This window comes from Anopheles cruzii, chromosome 2 (assembly GCF_943734635.1).
Source record: "Anopheles cruzii chromosome 2, idAnoCruzAS_RS32_06, whole genome shotgun sequence".
NCBI lineage: Eukaryota > Metazoa > Arthropoda > Insecta > Diptera > Culicidae > Anopheles > Anopheles cruzii.
The window spans coordinates 46,080,444-46,094,604 of record NC_069144.1 but is presented as its reverse complement, the minus strand read 5'-3'; the positions used below and the strand labels follow the sequence as shown (position 1 = coordinate 46,094,604).

The 14,161-nt window shown below is 48.4% G+C and overlaps 2 protein-coding genes and 1 long non-coding RNA gene across 3 annotated transcripts; all 3 read right to left on the bottom strand.

The window, feature by feature from the left end:
• Nucleotides 1–3,983: 3,983 nt before the first annotated feature.
• On the bottom strand, nt 3,984–7,904 carry LOC128277696 (cell division cycle protein 27 homolog). Its single transcript, XM_053016196.1, has 5 exons — nt 7,881–7,904; nt 7,569–7,644; nt 7,343–7,490; nt 6,753–7,259; nt 3,984–6,686 (listed from the first exon to the last, which is right to left on the bottom strand). The coding sequence occupies exons 1-5, from the start codon at nt 7,902–7,904 to the stop codon at nt 4,397–4,399; spliced, it is 3,045 nt and encodes a 1,014-aa protein (XP_052872156.1). The 3' UTR covers nt 3,984–4,396.
• A 796-nt stretch (nt 7,905–8,700) lies between these two features.
• Nucleotides 8,701–10,106, bottom strand: LOC128267572 (nuclear receptor coactivator 5). The gene is made up of 2 exons (XM_053004439.1): nt 9,589–10,106; nt 8,701–9,517 (listed from the first exon to the last, which is right to left on the bottom strand). Exons 1-2 carry the CDS (start codon nt 10,065–10,067, stop codon nt 8,710–8,712), a joined length of 1,287 nt encoding a protein of 428 aa, XP_052860399.1. The 5' UTR covers nt 10,068–10,106; the 3' UTR covers nt 8,701–8,709.
• Nucleotides 10,107–10,812: 706 nt separating this feature from the next.
• Nucleotides 10,813–11,387, bottom strand: LOC128269376 (uncharacterized). Its single transcript, XR_008269190.1, has 3 exons — nt 11,221–11,387; nt 11,102–11,147; nt 10,813–10,939 (listed from the first exon to the last, which is right to left on the bottom strand). It is a non-coding gene; the product is annotated as an uncharacterized LOC128269376 (long non-coding RNA).
• Nucleotides 11,388–14,161: the final 2,774 nt, after the last annotated feature.

Here is a 14,161-nt window from a genome sequence, read left to right as displayed (position 1 = left end):
GCTTAGATTGTTGATGGTGTTTTCGGAAAACATGGAACGTGTCCTAGACGCAGAACACATCCCATCGGCCGGTCGGTCCTCCGGCTCTGCGGCGCTACGAGCTGTCGTCTTCGCTTTATCGAGTACAATTTACTTTAATCGCAAGCGTTTTTCTTTAGCTGCGAGTCCGGGAAACGAGGAGGAAACGGCTCGGAAACGCCACGAACGTGCTCGGGCAAAAAGCATACCCTTGTAGGGGCCCATATTTTTCCTTCACGTTCGCAACAAGATCACGGAGCGGAGCGGCAACATCCGCCGACCGTGGTGCTACTGTTGATCCGAGAAGTTTGGAGTAGCATGTTCTTCAATAAACAAGACTCGCCCGGCCCGTTGCCGCGTCTTACGTCGGTGCTGACGCTGCGGATGGACGTTTCACTTGGATTTTTCTCACACTCAAGTGAGGCCGTGAAGCAAAATAGGCCCGCAAATGCTGCATCATGGACGGGTTTTGTAACGCTGTTTGCAGTGTGCCAGTGGTGGTAGCAGTACTGCATCGTCGTCAATGAAGTGGAGACGATTTGACCGAGGGCCCCTCGCAGGGTCTACGTAAGATAATTTCCACCACTCGTAAGAAGCAGGGAGCGCTAAAAGGAGTGAAGTGCGCTCTGTACGTTCACTGAGGCCATCGCTGCAACTCATTTGAAGCAACACAGCCAACACTCTTTTCTCGAAGTGCTCTTACGATAAGCGATAAAAACAACCCGCAATTCGTCCTAAATTAAACCCCGCGCTGCCGCAATAATGGTGAACCCATTACGCCTGGTGTTTGGCTGAACTGATGGAGACGCATGGTGGTTACTAAATCTCGCCCCTCTCGTCGCGTTGTGGCTATGTCTCGATAAAACGAGTAAATCCTAATCAATTAAACAGTTAAAATGAAAAGAGTACTTACCTAGTCGTGTTGCGGGTGAATTTCTATATGCCAACCAGAGCCAGTGTCTGTCCCATACTTCGCGTCGCAATCGTAATCTGGATTCAGAAGGGGCAGGATGCACGGTAATGACTAGCCATCACTTTGAACTACATTAGTAATTTGGCAGGAGCTTCATGCACTTTACACTCGTCACTCGTCAATCAATTATTAGCATTCATTCGCCTTCAGAAGAGAAATCACAATCAGTTGGGCATCGATTGGATTGCACATTTTTCAAAACGACTAATTTTGTCAATTAACATTGGAAAAATATTGGATCAAAGGAACAGCGTCAAAGAAAAAGCGAAAAGGTCGATTACACAAGAAAATAACCCATTAAACACAGAAAGTGACGGGAGTTCTTTACAACTGATTTTTCTCATTCTCTTTTTACGTGGCCCAATATTTAAAAATTACAAATCGCGATTAATATTGGTCTCCGGCTAGAGTGTGTCCGTGTATCATGAACCTAACGTTTTACATTCTAATCAGGACACCGTCAGTGTTGAAACTCTCCATAAAAGAGTGCTGATAAAACACCTTTTCCACCGAAAGTTACATCTCCATTGGAAACGATCGTATTTTGTGCTTTATTTTTCAAGCAAACACGAAATTTCGCCGGAAAAGGAGGCGGTGCAAAAACAGGGCTCTAAGTTTTTACGACTGCCAGCCAACTCTCACACACACACAGATGTGTTATCTACATTTATTCAAGCCCTCATGTGTACGCATCGTGTTCTTTTTTATTATTATTTTATTACCACTTCCGGGTGGTGGAACCGTTGCCACCCGCCGGGAGCACCGCAGAACAAAGAATTCGTGGGTCGCCACTCGTCGCCGTTATAGGCCGGGCGGAAAAGCGAAAGGTGCAGAAGGCGAAGAAATCAAAATTAGGGACCAAATCGAATTAGGGACCTTACGGACTTTGGCCCCAGGACTCTTCGCTCCCTCTCTGTCACTAGAGCCGTAGAGTCCACCGTTTGACTTTGTGGTTCGGTCGGTCCATAAAAATAATCAAACTTTTCATCGCCCGCTCGGGAAACCGAGTCGAATGGTGCAGATAAACCGTCATGCGTCTCCCGGCATCAAAGGATAATGCTGTCGGTGAGGGGTAGTAGTAGGCCACACGGAAACGGTTACTGCGGAAACGGATAATGATCGACCGGGTTATATTTATGCCCGCAGCCCGAAGCAGAATTTTAGTCATTCACCGGAGCCGGAGGTCAATTCGGAGCCGCACCGAGTCACCGCTCGGAAGCAACTGTCGCATGAAAAGTTTAATTACTAAAAGCCATCTCTCCACTCACTCCAGTGTAGGACCAGCGGCCAGAAGATCCGGTGCGACATATGGTGTTCGGGGCAAAAGTTTGTTTGTGTGAAACTTTACTTGCATTTGTCACTTCGGCACACTGCGGCATTCACGGTATGCTGCGGTGCCGTCAGCCCAACTATGTGAAATTTTGAACCAAACCGAACCGGAAGGAAGTTCCGATCCCATCTGATTTGCACTGCCCGCGAACGGCCGGCATGTAATACTTGGACCCCGATATCCTTTTCACACCTTCAGGCACGGGCACACCAAACAAGCACACACACAGACGCGTGCGCGCGGAACACATTCACACGGTTTAGTAACACGCTGCTACGGCGAAGAAACCATTCAACACTTTCTCGCTCCTGCCTCCACGAAGCAGCGCTCTGTCTCTGTCTTTGCCACAGGAATGTCGCGCGCGCGTTGCTAAATCATTGCACAGAACACCATGCGACGCTACCCGAAAGCCCAAAGGAACGGGTATTCAATCAATATTTTACTCTTTTTACTCGAGTGCCACGTTGTGTACCGTTCGGAAGTTCGTTCACGTTCTTACCCGCGGCGGGGTCATGGACTCCAGTAAGCCTTCACGACGCCAGTTTCCACGACACAGAGTTACGCAGTGAGAAACTTCAATCAGGAACTAAATTTTCTTCTTTACAGCCTGCTCAGATCGATGAGCACGGCTCCGGACCAATCACAAACGCCAAACCCGCGTACCTGCAACAACGCTCGTTCGAATGACGGAACGGTTCAAACACTGCCAAAGAACAACGCTTCCTTTCGGATCCGGTTCCGTTCCGGTTCAACCGACCACCCGCGTTCCATCCGTGAGGTGCGGAAAATCGCTCGCAACTACTACTGGGAAACCGCATTGCTATTTTCATTCAAAAAATCCTGCGCGCTAAAGAGATGGAACCGAGAGAGAGAAAATGCTCGTGAGAAACTGAGTAACGTTTATAGTGTCCTGCGGGGGGTGTGGGGGACAATCTCGGAGATTTTACTGCAGGACTTTCGCAGGTTGTTGAAGAGAGAAAGAGAGAGACACTGAACGCAAGAGAACAAAAAGAGTCCTCCGAAAGCAAACGAGAGCATGCTGCTTAGTAATTTGCGCCCGAACCCGAGCTTCGTCAGCTGGTTCACTGTGGCCGAAAATGTAAACAACGACTGTTGTCAGCTGTTGGGATCCTCCGGAAGTGCAGGGTGACCAGAATTATCTCAAAAAGTGGTCGAACCGAGCCCGTTCCGTTCAATTGGGTTTCACTGTTTTTGTACTCTAGCTGATGCGTGGAAAGTAAATTGTTTCCTTATCCTCAAGAAGAATATGCGGTCTTTTTTGACCGTTTTTGTTTTTTTTGCATGTGTTTTGATTGAATTCAACATTTTATGTTTAACAAATTCAACGTTCAAGTATAACAAATAAGCTATTATTATTATTATTGATCCTCCAAATCCGTTGCATTGAGCTTGCATGCAGTACGCGGCTGTGACTTGCATGCCAGCGGTGCGTGTCTCGGCTGCTGGCTGAAAGTAAACTAATTTTAGTAAACGACTCGCTAAAAGAACTAGTTTTTTAAACTCAAAACTCTTCATTCTTTCATTAATTTCATTCTTCTTATTATCAGCCTTGTTTGACCGCATGCTTGCCCACTCACAAAGAGCTCTGACCATTATTGCTTTTCATTATTCATGCAATTTATTATCATTCTGGTGGCATAACGGTGGAAATGAATTGGAAACGAACTACTACACTTAAGGCTTACAAATTGGACAACAAATGAAAAAAAAATTAAATGAACAAATTTGGAATCCACCGCTCGGGAACTATCAATATTATTCGTAAGCAGACCACTATGAGATGAGAGAAGGTTTGGTAGGAAGGTAGAAAGAACGAGACCGCGGTGGCCTTAGCATAATGGATGAGGAAATTGAGTAACTTTCAACTCTTCGACACTGACTCGCGCTCGCTCATAAAACATAATTAGAATACCAATTTTTAGATTTTCTACATATGATCACACACGCGCCGGTTTCCGTTTTACACGGTTTAACGTTTGTTTGCTGTTTTGCAGGTGGCAGTTTTTTCGGGTCCGTGACTTGTTGGAAAGACAGCTTTCAGTAGCTGCGACGGTTCAGTAGCTGTCACTGTCGTAGAAATTGTTTGCTATTACATCGAGCGACTCGATGCGCATTCCAGCGACGGTGCCCGAGTCATCGCTAGACACTTGCTCCACGCCGAGCGAATAGTCCGGATCGATGCTACTGCTGCCCGCCTCAGCGTCGTGAGCTTCGGCGATGGCCGCTTCATCGATTAGCTCATCGGCACCGGTGCCGCCAGCACCGTCGGTTGTGCTACCATCGACTCCGCTGCCGCTTCCGCCTCCGCCACTGCCACCGCCGCCGGCACCACCACCACCACCACTGCCTCCTATGATGTCCTCCGCTCCGCTACTGGTATCGGCAGCATCCGCACCGCCCTCCACTACGCTGCCGTCACCGTCCTGGGTGCGAATGATGGAATCAAAGTTGTCCTTAATCTGATTGTTGGCACCCTTCGAGCCCAGATCCGTGGCCCAGCTGAGATGCATCAGGGCCAGGTCCACGTTGCCCAGCTTTTTGTAGATCTTGCCCATCAGATAGTACACCATGGCCTCCTTCGGCACTATCTGCTTGAGCTCCTCCAGCTCCTTCAGCGCTTCCTGGTAGCGGCCGAGCGTGAAAAACATCGACCCGCGGTGATATTTACACTGTGGATTCTTCGGATCGAGCGCAATGGCCGCGTTCAGCGTGTGGATTGCCTGGTGCGCTTTGCGCAGGTAGAACTGCATCACGGCGATGTGCACCATGATGACGGAGTTCCGCGGATTGATCTGTAAGGCTTTGCGATAGTGCAACTCGGCCAGTTCGTGGCGCTCCTGTTTGCAGTATACATTGCCGATACCGAACCAAGCGTTGTAGTTTCGCGGATCGTGCAGGACAGCCAGCCGGTACATCGAGAGCGCCTTCTCGAGCTCCTCGGTCATCACGAGGTCGTGCCCGAGTAGCGCGTAGCTGTACGCAAACTCCTCGTCCACCTGGATCGCCCGGAACAGGAACTTGATGGCCGTTTCGTGTTCCTTGTGCGCGGAAAAGCAATTGCCGGCCACACACCACGTAATGGGCGATGTTTTGTCTTGCGCCATCAGATCCCGCGCCAAGGCGGACAATACGACGTCCTTCTGTAGGTGCCACAGGTCGGTACTGTAAATCTCCATGTACTGTAACCGGTGCGGTTCCCGTTCGTGCACGTCGTGGAAAAATTGCACCGCCGTCTCGTAATCCCGCAGCTCGTGGTGGGCCAGCGCGATCATGCTCTTCACCCAGCTGCTCTCGTAGTGGTGCAGCGCGACGTTCGAGAACGTCTCGACCGCTTTCTCACACTCGTAGCTTAGCAACCGCCGATAGCCATGGCCCAGCTCCCTTAGCAACGCCATCAGACCGTCGGCACTTTGCTTCTTCAACTGCAACACCTGCTGGGCCAACCGTTGCGCACTGTTGATACTGTTGTTCAGCAGCACCTTCTCGTTCAGCGACGGCACGCCTTCGCCCACGGTTGAGGTAATGGTTTCGATCTTCTCCCTCGACGCCTCGTGGCCACTGCCGGCTGTCTTTTTCTCGGGGATGTTTTCCAGCAGCGTCGTCGCTGCGTTGTTGATTGTCTTTGAAATGCGCTGCTTGGTTCGGCGGGGCGGTGACCGGGGCGCTACGAACTTGTTGTTCAACTGAGGACTCTTTGCGTTCTCCTTTACCGAGTAGTTGCTGTTGCTGAAGAGCCGCGAACTGCGGCGCACGTTCTGTCCCTGCAGCAGCGCGCCGGCCGTGGTAGTGTTCGGTGTCCGCGGAGTCGTCGTCATCTGGTTGCCGGTTTGACTGAAAACGATCGGCTTCGTGTTTGTACTTTGCTGCTGCAGCAGCTGAATCGCCGCCGGTTGCTGCTGGTGATGGTGGTGGTGATGGTGGTGCGGTGACGCCTCGTGCTTTCGGTTCAGGATGTTGCCCATCGAACCGAGATTGCTGGTGTGGTGGCCGCCGCGCAGCTTTTTGTTGCTACTCGAGAGTGCCATTTTTGGATTGCTTTGGATTGCCACCGACTGCGGATCCACCAGACCACCGTGGTCCGCCAGCAGGGCGACCTGTTGCTGTCCGGTGGGCGTACAACTTGCCACCAGCTGCGGTGACGGCGTCAATAGGAAAGCCACGGGCTCCGTCGGAGTGTTCACAATCGGCAACACTCCGAAGCTCGGCGACGAGGGGCTCATAGTGGACAAATATTTCAACTGCTTCCGGAATGGTGTGCCAAGATCTGAGAATGGGTAGGTCGGGGTGTGGAGCTGCTCATCGGCACTCAAGTTGCCCCCACCGACTCGCATCGCTGCCGCCGAACTGCTAAAGTGTAACGAATTGGCCATACTTTGGTGCTGATTTAATCCCTGCTGGCTGCCACAGTACGGTGCGGTGTGCCCTTGCAACACCGGTGCTCCCTGCTGCGGCGGGTGCTGATTGATGGGTGTGTTGATGAAATTCTGCCCGAGACACTGATCGATTGGCGTAGTTGGCTGATCAGCCGAGCCACCAATCAAGCTGCAACCATCGGCCGCTGCATCCGGCAAGTGAATGCCACCATTGTTCGGCCCGCCAAACAGCACGACGGAGTTGAACTGTTGGGCCTGGCTCGTTTGGAAGATATCGGTGCTCGTTAGCTGAAATATACTATCCGGATCCGGCTTTTCGCCACGATGGCACAGGTCCGCAAACGGGTGCCACAGGAAAGGATTCAGCTTTACGGCCTTCCGGCTGGCGTCGTTCGCAAGCCCACCTCGTTCAGTCTTGTGGCAGATTTTGGAAACCAGTTGCAGCGCAAAGCAGGCAATATCGCCAAACTCCTTGACAATTTCATCCAGATGGCGTGGCCGCAAATGATCATCGTTGGTTAACGAGTGTTCGGCCTCTGAGTACCTGAGTGCAGAAGAAAACGGAAACGGTAACGTGTCGTAGCAATATTCGATGCTGACTAGATGCGATGCGAGACTGCCACTTACTTCTTCAAGTCAAAAGCACATTTGGAGAGCAAAAACCGACACTGCGTCGAGCGGACACTTTTCGTCGAAAGCAGCCAGTGGGCTTGGTGCTTTTGACCAGCACGGTAGTAGCATGTGGCCAGCAGGAAAACGCTTTCTTCGGATTCCACTGCAAAAGAAAAACACAAAAGAGAAATGTTTAACCGCGCGCGTCATGTAAGGTATCGTCGACCACCGATCTAGTTACCTTCGGCACATAGTCTTTCGGCTAGAAAAATGGCATCCTGGTAGTCGTAATGATTCAGACAGTGCCATATTGCGGCCTAAAAACGGGATCAAATAATTTGTTGGATTATTCATTAAACACTTTTTATAAGTCGACACACAGTCACACAGTTGGACACAATTAGTGTGCAAATAATAATAATTTTCCGTTACACTTCACCATTCACAACACAACACACAGTGTGGCATATGGCAAATGCGATCAATTGTTTGAGTTGCTGACTGTCCACAACACAACAGCGTAAAACCGAACTCGGAGAGATAGGGCACTTACCTGAACTGGTTCTTGTACAATCATCACCGTCTCCTCTAATCCGTTTATTGGAACAATATTGCTGGTGCTCTTATCAAGATCGAAGAACTCTCAGCTCCTTTGAGAAGGATCCTGCTGCTGCTATGGCGGGTACCAGCTTCTCCCCCTTTGCCTTGCTTTGCTTCCGTCGGGCCGTGTGCTCCGTCGGATTGAGCGTCGTCTCACTAGTTCCTACGGTACGCAATAAAAAATGGAAGACTGCGTAACGTCACACATAACACCCTTGATGCTGCTGCTAGTTGAACGGGTGCACACTTTTTATGCGGCCGAGCGACAATAGTTTATGTGGTAAAACATTACACTTCTGTACCACTGTAACCCATCGACCCACCGAGCAGCTTTCGTTCGATCGGTTTCCTTCAATTCTTCTTCTCTTATTCCTTATCTTGCCGCACACACTTTGCCATTCGTTTGTTCCTTGTTCACCAGACCAGATTATTGTGTTCTTTGCAACGCTTTCACTAGCCTGACCCCATCACCATCACTCTCTGCGACGAAACGGAACTCTGCGGCACCAACAACTCTATCTATCGGACAACTTTTTGTCTTGATTTTGGAGACAATCTTGGGAATTTTTCACTTCGAGTGCAAAATTCACTCCTTTGCTGCGACTCCTTCCACCATAGCTTACTTTGATAGCTACATTGAAAGGAGGGCCCGTTTACACCGTAGGGTTGAGCGACGAAACGAACGGTTTCAATTTTGAAGTTAATGTAATCTAAATAGGCTTTGTCAGATTTGACACTTTCGGCAGGGTTGCTGCTGAACCTTTATTCTGGGGTAATGGAATTTACATTTTTATTAAAAACTGGTGGCCTTGCAGCAAAGAATCAAGAGCGCGTTGTACTTTTGGATCATACAGAAGATGGGATGTGGGAAGCGGGGCGCCACTAGGACGTTTGGGGTCCTGCGAGATCATGTGCTCGTGAGAAGCAGTTGCTTTGGGAACACCGAGTATGGACGGTTTGTTCAGAATGTCCAGTATTTTCCTTTCCAGCTCTTTTTCCGAATCCATTTTGCTTTTCGGAGTCGCTGCGACAGCATTCGACGGACCCAGGTGGGCGCTTCCGGTCGGGACATCCGGTTCTTCGCCTAGTTCCACCCGAATTTGTGCTTCCTTTCGTTCGCTCAGATACTTGATAAGTTTTTCATACTGCAGCACGGTCAACGCCCGGTTCGCGGCCAAAATGTTGATCATATTCTGTATCGGCTCCGGGTGTTTTTCCTGCGCCGGTGCTGCAATCGGCATTGCCAGCGGGAACGGTGCTGGCGGTGCGGCTAGCGGAACACTACCAAACGGCGCTATCGGAGCGTACTGTTCTCGCTCTTGTCTCTTCTTCGAAGTGAAATGGTTTATGATAAACATTACGGCATCCTCCTTCGGCATGTTACGGTGCTCCGCCGGAATACCGTAGAGCACATTGACGGTAATGCTGTTTCGTTCCTGATTTTCAGGTGTAATAAGAATGGCGTAAAAACTTCCACGGGAAGCTATATTGGTGAGCACTTTCCCTATCGGAACGTCGTTGTTGGGAAACAACAAATCCACCGTCATGCCGGCTCGTTTGAGGCATGCTTCAATATTTTCGGCATAAGCACTGCAAGGAAAGGGGAAAAACAAACGAGTCAGCGATGGACCAATCCGTAAAGTGATGCACTTTTCACTTACGTAAGCTCCTTGTTGACCACAATTATTTCACAGTCGTTGCTCTCGGCAGCCCGCGGCACGAGTCTAGCCGGTCCCGCTGGCTCCACGTAAATGGTGCTTCGATCCGGCACGCCGTATGATTGTTCCCCGAACGGTGGACGTCCAAAGCTGTCTTCGGAAGCGTCTATTGGCAGACCATCGCGAATGACTACCGTCCCCGGCATTGCATGTCCCCCACGAGGCAATAGACCCTTCTTGGCGCGATTATCGTTCGCTACCTTCACCGCCAACTTCCGGCCGGCAAACACTTTCCCGTTCAAGCTCTTGATGGCATTCTGGGCGGCCAGTTCATTGTGGAACTGTACGAAAGCAAAACCACGAAGCAGCGTCACATCCCGGTACGGTTTATAATCTTTCAGCAGATTCTCCACATCCTGCACTGTGGCCTGTTCACCGAGACCACCGACATAAACTCGAGAATTTATGGGTTCTGCAGACATACTGTTCCTGTTACCCAAACCCTCGCTTCACGATTACGTTTTCTGTTGGCAAAAGTATAATTATTGCGCCGACAAAATCAGTCTTTCGCCAAGCGTCTTGCAAACAAAAACAAACCACTGAAGCTAAACAAATGTGACGCTGCTGTCACTGTCTACAGTATGTGACAAAAGTTTGTAACTGCGGTGCCAGACGGCACGAAACAGTTACGCGCAACATGTAACTTGGTGTCAAATCTGTTTCGTGCCGTGTGGCAGGTGAAATATTACAGCAACAGAAACAACTAGTAAGAGAAATGTCAAACTTGTTTACATTCGTGTTTTTGGCCCGAGAAAATAGAAATCGGAGAGGTAAGTTGATTTCTGAATAATCTTTTCGCTTTTTTTAGATATTGTTGCTGTACCGGCAAGATGGGATTGAACAAAGTGACAACAGGCCAATCGTCCGGCACCAGGACCGCACATCCAGGATCATTGCTAGCCAAACAGAGCTGATGAAAGAGATGACCATTACGGCGAACAGATGTAGAGTTTACGAAAAAGCCACACTAATTCACCTTATTTCCCGAACATCCGGATTCATATTATACTGGGAGTGATCACGAAGAAATAAATGCTTGGTGCCATGCTTGGAATTATGCTGGTTTATTCTCTGCTAAGATTGTTTTGTACAGGAATCTGTAAGCTTGTGTTTCTAGCTATGCCTCGGGCAAATCCCGGACGGCGTCTGGCGTGCAGCTTGTTACTCGTCGCGAAGGGATGGGGCGACGCCGAGTCCGTCGGTGAATGGTTTATAGTAAAAACCGCATGTAGGAGCGAGAGATGGTTCCATGGATAACATACGCGTCATTATTCATGCTGAAGTCGAAGAAGCACTGTAAAAAGCAAATGTACACCTTCTTGTAAACTTCCAACAAAATTAACCATCAACAATGACCGTCACTAATAATCACCTAACCAAAACATTAACTTCGATGTTCATAACTAATTGTTCCGGATAACCAAGCTCACTACGCATTTATCCGAAACATACTTACCAGTTTTACGTATCTTTTTTGCTCCGGTTTGCTACCCATTTTATTGCTGAAATGGAGATAAACTTATAGTTAAAATTCAAAATAACATCACAAATAAAAATCTTTGCTTGTTAACAAACCTCTGTTTTCGTTTGTTTGTAAACAAACCTCTGTTTTCGTCTGTAATGCGCCCTGTTGCAGGGTCTGCAGACCCACAAAGCTTTTGACACCTACTGATCGCTTTACTGTCAAAATTGTCGCGGTTGGAGGCTGATATATCGTTTGTTTCGTGCCGTGTGGCACGGCAGTAAGACTTTAAATAAATGAATAATAATACCGAACATCAAAATTAATCGACAACACAATTATTTAAAATTAAAAAGAATGCTTAAAAATTAACACAAAAATCCGCTATTATTCAGTAGCTGTAGACCCCTTACGTCTTACGTTTTCCGTCCCGTTGTCCATTTGGTCAGCGAGCTGTCCAAACGACCTCACTGTCGTGCAGCGCACTGTCGTCCGTCTCGCCAGGCTCCGCTGGGCGGGTCATGTCATGAGGATGGCGGACACCGAACCAGCCCGTAAAGTCCTCTTAGGCCGTCCAGAAGATTAGGCCCCATGTGAGATCGAGGGATTGCGTCGACCGGAACGCGATATCGGCCGGTATTGATACGTGGTGGACGAAGCCTCTCGATCGCGAGCGGTGGAAAGGTTCCTTGAAGCAAGTTAAAGACCGCTCGGCGGTTGTAGCCGGATTAAGTAAGTAAGTAAGTCCTTTTCTTCAAGTGTTCAAATACTATCGAATCAACGGACTTTCCCGTGTTTTACAGTAGCAAAACTTCTTTTTGCTTTTTATCATATTTATTAATCTCTTTTATTAATTTAAATTAAAATTTAATTACATTTAATTGTTTCTTTCGCTTGCAGTACTGCCTCAGTTTTCGGAGTTATTCCAACATCTAATTTGCGAATTATCTGTTTTGAAAAAACAGTCGACAAAATCGCTTGCTCGCCCGTGGAATCTCTGACGTCTCTGAGATGCTCAGACAAGCAACATGTGTGTGTGTGTCCGGATGGCCGGTCTCGAAACCGGTTTACAACCACCACAAGGTACGCACATGGCCACGGGGCGCAGGCGCATTAACCCGTTTTTACCCTCCCAGAAATGATTGTCAAATTCATGCAGTCTATTCAAATCCCAAAATATACAGGTCTAGCCAAGACAGTAGTACTACACACTGTTCGAATCGCTACCTATTGGCGAGGACGCTCGTGCGTAATATCACTTTATCTTTCATTGAGCATATTGTGCCTGGCATTGTGAAGGTTACCGATTTCCTTATCGGCCCGGTACTGGGAGCTGATAGTCAGGAAAACCCACGAGGCACGAGTTAATCATTTTCCACCACCGTACGCACTAGATCGAAACGGCTCCGAGCAGAAGTACACTCGTACGTCTACAAAGTTTGGCCGCGTGGCCAATACATCTTACATCTCACTCTGCTGCAGGTCTCGTACCCTTCCACAAGCAAACAATTTCGGTGAAACATACCTCTACCGGCACCGCGAACAGTTTTCGCCTTTTTAGCACTCCAGCTGAGCGTGACTGAGCAAGCAAACCCGTTAACAGAGAATTTTCTAAAGTGCAGATTTACGGTGCTGTTAAAACTTCATAAGCAAAAGGGACAACCCCGAGCGCCACCACCGAGGTAAGAGCAGAAATGTGACGACACAAGCAATGTGGAGTGCGTTAAATGTGGTGCGAAGCTTTTCTCTCAGTAGTGAAGTAATAAATTTGTCGATAATGTATCATTTAACCCTGAACATAATTCGCCGGCAAGGACGCGAGACCCGACACCGGCGTATCCTCATCGCAGACCGGCTTCGTTCGGGTTTTCTTTCCTTTTTTTGACGAATGCACGCGCCACGTGTTTTAAACTGACAAACCCAATAATGGAGATTTTACAGGCCTCGGAGAGAAAAGAGAGCAAGACAGAGAAAGGATAGCGAAAAAAAGAGAGAGAGAAAGCAACAGTTTGAACATCCTCCAAACAAATGGAAACTGAACTCCCGGATCGTAGTGAACCAATGCAAGAATGGTTGGTTAAAAGAAAAGTGTTGCAAAATGTTCTACATCTCACGAATACGTGACTGTGTGTGTACATCACTATACGTTTTGTTGCTCTACGCAACAACCAGAACGCATACAACGCCACTATCCCGTTGCACAATTTCATGTTTTAGCTCTCCTATTTTTATTATTCGAAAAGGCTTTGACCGGCTTACGCAACCGTAGCGCAGTGCGTGTTACTCATCTTCACGCCAAGGACACGGCAAAAGTTTCAATCAGTTCACACCTCAGAACAAGATTTGATCCGTTTTCCGAAACTGAGAGTTTCTTCTTTGTGTGTGCTACTTTTCTTCCGCAATTCTTAATGCAACACTGTACGGCTTCCGGGCACAGAACCTGAAGAACCAAATGGGCCGCCCGCCCCCACCGGTCGATTATTGGACCACTGAGAAATTAAGCCGATCGATACTCGGCACAGGCGAGGTTACAACAAAAAAATGCATGACGTGCGCCTCGTTCGTTTACGCCTCTGTTTATTGTATCCTCGTCATGACGGAAAACGTGCGTAAAGGATTTGTCCATTGCTCGACGCGGGGGTTGCCCAACGCCCGCGTGTAGAGTTAGCTATGACGCAATTTTGTAGACCAAGCTCAGTATGTGGGTGTGAATGGCCCGCCGGTTTTTGGAGACAAGGGTTCCCCGGAAACAGCATGGTTGGCGCCAATAAAAGGCACCGCTCGAGTCACTGGCACTCGGTGCTCCGTTTTTACTTGGCCATAGTAGTTTTTTGATCTTTTTATAATATGGTCGGTAAGATTTTAGAAATAAGAAAAAAGATTTTAACCTTTTTTAAATTTTCTTTAACGAAACGTATTTTAACAGCAGTCGACACTGCGTTCCATTGCGCGTGCAATGGCTTTTTTCCTAATGGCCCACTAAATCGGATAATCTTTTTAACTACGTCGCGTCGTGATAAGTGTCGACGATCTGTATTTAGAATAGACGTTCGT

Excerpts from the sequence above, each read along its gene's own strand:
- LOC128277696 (XM_053016196.1), bottom strand. The coding sequence starts at position 7,904 with ATGATTGTACAAGAACCAGTTCAG. Across the intron at positions 7,645-7,880 it reads TTGTACAAGAACCAGTTCAG|GCCGCAATATGGCACTGTCT; the intron begins GTAAGTGCCCTA and ends TCCCGTTTTTAG. Across the intron at positions 7,491-7,568 it reads CGAAAGACTATGTGCCGAAG|TGGAATCCGAAGAAAGCGTT; the intron begins GTAACTAGATCG and ends TTTCTTTTGCAG.
- LOC128267572 (XM_053004439.1), bottom strand. The coding sequence starts at position 10,067 with ATGTCTGCAGAACCCATAAATTCTCGAGTTTATGTCGGTGGTCTCGGT. Across the intron at positions 9,518-9,588 it reads GTGGTCAACAAGGAGCTTAC|TGCTTATGCCGAAAATATTG; the intron begins GTAAGTGAAAAG and ends CTTTCCTTGCAG.